General features: G+C 30.3%; 1 protein-coding gene across 2 annotated transcripts; it reads left to right on the top strand.

The window, feature by feature from the left end:
• The first annotated feature begins 401 nt into the window (after positions 1 to 401).
• LOC128189197 (dynein light chain roadblock-type 2-like) lies at positions 402 to 6,143 on the top strand. 2 transcript variants are annotated; one of them, XM_052860702.1, is made up of 5 exons: positions 402 to 510; positions 1,201 to 1,276; positions 1,532 to 1,699; positions 2,850 to 2,932; positions 5,933 to 6,143. In XM_052860702.1, exons 1-4 carry the CDS (start codon positions 508 to 510, stop codon positions 2,894 to 2,896), a joined length of 294 nt encoding a protein of 97 aa, XP_052716662.1. In that variant the 5' UTR covers positions 402 to 507; the 3' UTR covers positions 2,897 to 2,932; positions 5,933 to 6,143. The 2 variants fall into 2 exon arrangements, with proteins under 2 accessions (XP_052716662.1, XP_052716663.1); XM_052860703.1 differs by lacking the exon at positions 2,850 to 2,932 and having other exon boundaries at positions 417 to 510.
• The last annotated feature ends 2,453 nt before the right edge of the window (positions 6,144 to 8,596 follow it).

Here is an 8,596-nt window from a genome sequence, read left to right as displayed (position 1 = left end):
TAGTCATGGCATTTGTAAAAATGATTCATATAATTAAAAAAAAAAGATAGACATTTTCTAAAGAAAGAATGTGCTTATTTCCTTTTTCAAAAGACAATTGTGAATGCACTTAAGTTCAATGATCATTTTTTTTAGAGATCATGGTATTTTATATGTACTATGTTTCTATGTTATATAATTCGGACATCTATTCAAATAAGAAAGTAGATATACTGATGAACTTTGAATGCAAAAGGAATATTGCGGACGAAAAAAGGGCATTTTGTGCTAAGTTGAAAAACTAATACAAAATCTAAATAAAAAAATGTAGTGTTGTGAACTTATACAAGAACCCTCTGAAAGTTCAAAAACTTCTGTGGATCTTTCTGATAAACGATAAAGGAATTATTCTCCAATCGGGATCGAGATTCAAATAATAAATGAGTCACAGGATGTCCTTTACTGCGCATGCTTGAAGACCGTAGCAACGACAACTTTTGACAAGAACCTGCTAGTCTAATAAACACAATGGTAAGTGGAATGTGTGACTTTTTCTGAAACATTTTACTTGATTTTGTTAACTTAATATGTTATTCTTCACATTTCTTTCACTTTTTACTGAAATAATTTTTTAAATTTTTATTTTCTGATAAAATGAAAATGAAAACCCACCTTGTATTGTTTGTCATTTGTGTTGATGTAAAAAATTCAACTTAAACATTCACACTTTCAAGATAATGGATACATAGTTATCTGGATACATAGACAACATTGGTTAAGAGAACATTTAGATTCATACTGTTATATTGTATTGCACCTGCCACCTGTTATAATTTTCAGAAATGTATTTAAAAAGGGTGATTTTTAACATCATATTTTCTGTACAGGCCTGAGACCAATGCTCGCCAACGACCATTTGTCGTCAGTGTTTGAATGCATCATTTTTCATATCGAATTTTATGTTTGGAAATAGTGATTTAACACTAAATTGGCAAGAAATGGTCATTGTCGAGAACTGGATTTATGCCAGTCTTGTATTCCATGACAGTAAGGTTCTACAACCATAAATCCAATACTTTTTAGACATTTATGCTGTTTTATTTAATAAGAACATTTATGAAAGACATGACAAAGCATACTCTTATTCGCAGTTGTTTTGGATTACAAAGAAATCACATCTCTATTGATGTTGATTCAATCTGTGTGTCATCTTGATTGTAGGCTGAAGTTGAGGAAACTTTCAAAAGAATCCAGGCCCATAAAGGTGTCATAGGAGTAATTGTGGTGAATTCTGAGGGTAATATTGAGTATTTTTTATATATGTTTTTCATTAGTGCCATTGCAGCTATATTATACAGTCCATTGAAAAAACAACCAAGGGCAAAATTTTTATTTCAAATAATAAACGTTGTGCTATTTTAAGTATTTAGTCTGTGTATTTCTGATGCTTTTGGATCTCTGTATAGTATTTTAATAAATATCACTAAATGCTTACCTTGAATGAAAAGCTTGATGATTTTTGTGTTCATTAAGAAATTTTGTGTATTTACAGGAATCCCAATCAGAAGCACACTTGACAATTCCACGACAGTCCAGTATGCTGGTCTGATCAGCCAGTTAGCAGCTAAAGCGAGAAGTACTGTTCGTGATATTGACCCAGGCAATGACCTGACATTCCTAAGGATAAGATCAAAGAAGCACGAGATTATGGTTGCCCCAGGTATGTATACAGACTATATCTATGTTTGTTATATTGTGGCTGCCTTGGTTCTTAATTTAGTCCTAAATTGTGGACTTTGGTTGCTATGGGCTTTGGCATGGTTTGTGGATAGGTTTTGGGTTGATAAAAGGGTAAGTAAGAACTGACAATTACTACCTTTCAGAAAAAGTTTTAGAAATACAGAGATACTTTTAAATACAGAGACATTTTTAAAAAAATACATTGAGAGAACAAGAGGTAATTACTGAAAATCAAAATCTGAATTTTACTACAAACAAAGATCAATAATCATTTCATTGAAATTTACATGATTAAAGTTCACTATAGATCTATTTGAATTTATTTGCTTCAGTATTTTGCATGTGGAAGTTCACGTTTATTTTATGATAGATCAGATCATGTACTATGTATAGCATATATTAAAGAAGTAAATTTGCATCTTACTTTTTCTGGCATCGTATGTAGAAGTCTAGAAAGCTTTGCTGGTTTTGGTTGCATATTAATAAAAGAAATAAAATGCACATCATATAATTTGATTTTCTCACAAACTGTTTAATTAAAATTTTATTTGAATATAGCAATAAAAACATTTTGTTTTGGATTGGAATATAGCAAACAAGTTTATTTTCAATTAGAAGCCCATTCCCTCTAAAAATAAAAGTTTATTTAATAATTTATAAACAAAAGGGGATTAACAAGTATCTCCTGGAAGGATTGGTTTGTTCAGATACATAAAAGTATCTTTCAATAGCATCAATCCAAATTTAATTTCACCAACTTCACACCAACTGTGTTAGCTGCTAGAGTTTGATGTTGGGTGAAGGTTATTCAGCACATTACATTTTGTTATGAATATCTTAAAATCAATATTGTGAAATTTAACCATAAATATTGAATATTATTGAAAAAGGATATCTGATGATAAATAATTTCATTTCTTTATAAAAGAATTATGGACATTTCTCTCAGAAGTTTCAAAGTTGAATACTGAATAGAGTGTACTTTTTAGTTTAATAGAGAGCATATTAACAATTTTACACTTTTGGGTGATTAATCAGGCTGAACCCTACTTATTTTCGTATGCACTCCTTGTCATAGAAAAATACACAGATTCAATGTATTTTTTCTGTTCTCTTCTTTTTTCAAACAGAAAATGAATATTTGTTGATTGTAATCCAGAACCCAGATGCGGTGTAAATGCGTTATATCCCTTTGGATGTTCATCACCACTAGGTCTGGTACTAAAAAGAAAATTTGATTCAATGTTTCACATTGTTCATACCATGGGTAAAGACTGCATCAATATTCCTTTCCCACTTTCTCTTTTCTTGATTATTAGTTGAGAAAAAGTACAATAACACAACTCTTAGATAAAGTTTTTTAAGCATCACTTAACAGTGATTCAAAACCCTTTTGCAGTCTTTACTCTGAGTATTTGTTGACTGTGGAGCAGGCCTGATTTCAACCATATAGCATTACACTTTAGCTTGAACTGACTAAAATATCCTTCAGTTGTTTTTTAGCCACTGTAGAAAATGTTCCCTCAAATAGTAGATGCCAGATTTGCAATATAAATTATCGTGTTTTTTCGGAGAGTGCAAAAGTATTGTAAAAGCTTGTTTATCATGGAGTATACCTATGTCCCTTTTTTTTTACATGATAACTTTCCATACAATTCCTTTTTAATTTTATACGGAATTTTAAAGCTCATGTTTTTTGTTTGTTTGTTTTTGGTTTTTTATTGTCCAGATAAACATTGATACCTTTTACTGAAATTAGGTTACTTTGCATTCAAACACCTGACCCACCCATTTTTTTTCTTGTTTGGCTTCAAATGCTTCATGGCTGCTGAAGTTTAGAATAGTAGAAAAAAGATGTTTTTCAGTTGTTGTCATGTCACCCATGATGGCAGTTTCCAGTTCGATATCATAACTGCATCCCTCAGCTAAATTCTGTTGAATTCTTTTATAATTGATCGTTTTATGAATCCCAATTTATCTCAATTTGCCATATTGAATATCAGTTGTTAAAATTCCTCTTTCAATTGGCTGTGAATCATTAATTCTTAGCTGACTTCAAGTAAACTCTTTGGCAGGTAATTTGTTTAAAAAATTACAGATAGCTCATATTTCAAAAGTCAGTTCATCAAAATCTTTAGATTAATTTCTCCTTTAATATTTATTTTATTATAAATACCTATGTATAAATATTAAGAAGCCACACAGTACCTTTATCTTTCTGAATTTGTATGTAAAACTAGCTGAGGGGTGATTCAAGATATTTTGAGAACTATATGCTTATAAGCCTCTTTTCATTTCCTTTTTCCTCTTCCGGGTTTTCCACCTTCAAATTTTCCATTTTTGTGTGGAAATTTTAACAAACATTCTTACGAAAAGTAATATACATTTGTACTAACATAAAAAAGATTTTGAATTTGGACCCATGTTCAAAATCTATCTTGAAACTTTTGAAAACTGTTACAGTAATTTACTTAATGAAGTTTGTGTGTTTCAATTAATCAAATTTAACACTTCTTGCTGAAGCATATCTTTAAAATAGCTGATAACCTTTTGTTTTAATACCTCTGATTTTGATATCAGATACTGATGTTATTTTCCTTTTTCTTGAGGGGAAAAAACCAAAATTTTATTAAAATGGTCTGTAGTAAAATAATGTAAACATATTCAAAAGTGATTCTTGTGTTTGTTGGGTATTAATACCTATTTCTGTCATATATACCTGCAATCAGACAGAATACACTATCTTTGGGGACAGGCAAAATGTACTACACTTAATTTCAGTTTTAAGATAAAACTGTTTCTGATGCATGGATAAATTGGATGTATATTTATTTAGTTTTGATGCATGGGTTTATTGGATGTACATGTGTGATATTATGGTACCCGATACTTAACATTTTTAAGCATTCATTTTATAGATGTTACGATTTTCTGGCTTGAGTAAATTAAATTAAAATAAAGTTTAATGTAAATTGAAGAACTATTGATTATAAACATTTTACTAACAAAGCATTTATATGTCTGTTGTCATATTAAACAATAAACACTGAAGAATGAATTATTGATAATTCTCGGGCTGTTCATAAAATTTACAGTCAGCATTGCTTGAGCCTTCAAAAAAAGCTGTGTGACCTAAATGAAAGATAGTTTATTAACAAGTAAACATATTTGATTAATTTAGGGATAACCAAAAATATTTTTATGTACTTTTTGCTGAATACATATACCGGTACCAGTTGGTATATGACTCAGAAACTTTTACAAGAGTTATCTGCCCTTTTTATCTATCTGATATGTTTGTTTAACCTGTTATTTCCATGGTGTAAAATAGTATGTATTTATGGTATTTAAAAACTGATGTAAACAAATTTTGTGCAAAAAAAATATATAACAAGTTCACATTCTTATTAAAAGTTATCTCTCTGTGATACAGTATATATGCTATAGAGATCAATTATCGATGAAAGATCAACCCAAGATTTACCGTACATTAAAAGGATATGATTCAATTATTTGGGAAATATCATGAAAGTAGCATGCCAGAATAATATTCATTCAAAGCATGATTGAATGAAATTTTGATTTGTCAATATTATCCATTTACAACATTTCTTATGTAAAAAGGATTAAAGTTTGCCAGAGGAGTATTCATTTAAGACATGAGTGAATGAAAATAAACATTTTGCTTTGTAAAAGAGGAATTACAGAACTAATATATAATGTTGAACATGTTAAACTTTTTGAATGGAAAAATGCACAGCTTGAGTTTGAAAGTGCATTTTTACATCCAATTTGTTCCAATATTCATTATCTGTAATTCTTCATTATATTTATGTATTTTTTAAAACTTGATCTTAATTGACAGATCAAAATAATATCAATGCTTGCTAGAGTTAACATAGTAATTGACAACCGGTCTTTTTATGTATTGTCTACATTTTGTGTGTGAATGTGTGTATAAATCAATTATAAGAGAATTTGCTATCAACAATTGTTTGTAAAAAAAAAACCCAAACTCTCTGTTGGGAATAAGATTAATAATGTGTAAAATCATCTTAAATAATGGAAAAATTCTTCTTTTTTTCTATTTAGCCTTATTGGAGAAGGCTTATAGTCAATGGCTGCTGTCAAGTACAGTTATGTTTATTAACATAAAAAAATATGTTCAAATCTATTTAGCCTCATTGTTAATTCAGTTTTTTTTCTCTTTCAGACAAAGAATACCTTCTCATCTGTATCCAGTCTCCTCATGATTAGGCTGTGACAGCCCCTATATAATGCCACTTCTAACAAATTCTGTGTTACAATGTTCAGCTCTCTGTGTCATGTACAGCAACAAACTTATATTAAATGTTTGTTTTGGAACAATACAACTCATTATTTATGCATATGAAATGTGATCAATAAAAATTCTTAAAATTTGAGATCAGGCATTTTTATAATATGTGAAAGACATTATAATTATGATATGGCCTGCGTAGGTTTTTGGATGAACAAATACATGTGTAAGCAAGGCCCTAAGTTCCGTGAATTCCAAAAACTGGTTTAATATTCCGTATTAGTACTTGTGTACTTCCATTTTCAAAGATTGTTTTTAAGCTGAAATAACACATCATCACAAAATGGCTGACCGCTGATCAAAATGACATTTTGTTTTAATAAAAGAATTTTATTGACTAAAACATGTAACTTACTCCATAGCCGAGTGGATAAAGTGTCGGACTTGTGATCCATACTGTACATCCCAAGTTCGAATCCCGCATGGGCTTTTGTTGTTACTTACTGGAATAATTATTTTAGATATTCTTTTTTTATCCCTATAAAACTGCAAAATTTTCGTTTATTTGACATTTGTACAGTTTATATTATTTATCATTACATCTTTCATTATCAAAAAATTTCCTGTTAATTTGAGTTACTTTTTCCAGGTGTGTTATTCCACCTTAAAGTCAGTATTATATGTAAATCAAGTCTGATCGAGTGTATCATTTGATATAGTGTCAGAAAATTAATAAATTTGAAATAATTATGAAGGGCAATATTGTAGTCATCACTGAAATTCAGTTATTTCTATAATATATATTGATTTGGTCCTTATGAAAGACACAAAAGACATGGTAGCTAATTACATAACAATGGACTAATTTTAGGACATCGCTAACAACTGTGCTATGTTTGCAGCCAATATCATTGATTGAATAAAAATAACTACTTGTAATCTGAAAAACAGTGTTGCTGGAAAATTCCTTTCTGCATACAACAGCAATTTGCAATGCAATGTTATTGTTATGTATTGTATGTTTGTCTTTCCCCCAACGTTGACGATCCGATTCTGAATGCTGTGTAGAATCTAACTTATTCTTATCTAACTTATGCTATAACATTTCTTATTATTGCCATATTATTTCCAGTATAAGAAAACTTCTACTACAGAAAATATATTTTATTGATTAACAGCACGTTACAACATTTTTTGACGTTAAGTCTCTTTGCATCGTAATCACAGTCATTGGTGTATTCTTTTGATACGCTTTTTCATCATTTGAATGGCGTTATAACGCATTTTTTAATCGGTAATACGATATATCGCATCACTCGAAGTAATGCACCTTTAATTGGGGCCTTTATTTGGCGTAATAAACGCATTTTGAATTTATGAAATACGTGTGCAGTTTAAAGGTTGGTCATAGCGAAGTCACAGGGAGTAATGCATGGATTAACTTCGTTATAAAAATTTAACAAATTCGTAATAAAATTATATATATATATATATATATATATATATATATATATATATATATATATATATATATATATATATATATATATCGAATTCACTTTTTGTGCTGAATGCACCTTTTCGTCCAAATGACTTCCACTTTTTGCTGCGTTAAACATCAAATTATAATCAAAGCATACCTTTATTGGAAACTAAAAATATCGGATTAAATAATCATTTGGTACTGCTATAAATTTAAAACTGTAAAAGATTTCGTTGTTTAAGATGCCAATTTCCTTGGTTATTTTTCACCTCAGCAGGATTAGCAATCAATTTGCAATATACCCGACTTCAAACAGTAAAAACTTGGAAAGGATATCGATTTGTTGAAATTTTCGCTGGAGACTCCAAAACTCTTCGCTATATCAATGTTCATACTAAAGAGGTTTTTGATATGCATGTACATTTTACCGACACTTTTGGATCCTCTTTTTAGGTCACCTGAGTAAAACTCATGTGACCTATTGCTATCTGTTTTCGATCGTCGTCGTGCGACGTGCGTCGTGCGTTAACAATTTTACATTTTTAACTACAAGGCTGATTGTTACCATTTTTGGTGTGAGGCATCTCTATCGTAAGAGGAATCTAAATTGTGAAATCCATGGCTCTACCACCCCCGGGGTGCCACAAGTGGGGCCAAATATGCAAAAAAAAAAAAAAACAACACCAAATTCTCAAAAATCTTCTTCTCTACTTCCACACATATGAGAAAAAAACTTGTTGCATAGTTATCATGTCCATGAAGCCCTCTACCAAAATTGTGAAATTCATGGCCCCTGGTCAGGGGTTCTGGCTCTAGGGTGGGGCCAATATGGCCATATAGTAAAAATGTATTAAATCTTAGAAAATCTTCTTCTCTACTCCCATATATATTTGTTAAAAACTAAATGCATGATTATGATGTCCATGAGGCCCTCTGCCAAAATTGTGAAATTCATGACCCATGGGTCAAGGGTTCAGGCTCTAGGGTGGGGCCAATATGGCCATATAGTAAAAATGTATTAAATCTTAGAAAATCTTCTTCTCTACTCCCATATATATTTGTTAAAACTAAATGCATGATTATGATGTCCATGAGGCCCTCTGCCAAAATTGTGA

Source organism: Crassostrea angulata, chromosome 6 (assembly GCF_025612915.1).
Source record: "Crassostrea angulata isolate pt1a10 chromosome 6, ASM2561291v2, whole genome shotgun sequence".
Classification (NCBI taxonomy): domain Eukaryota; kingdom Metazoa; phylum Mollusca; class Bivalvia; order Ostreida; family Ostreidae; genus Magallana; species Magallana angulata.
Note: the sequence above shows the minus strand (reverse complement) of the source record. Positions and strands in the feature narration are given on the sequence as shown.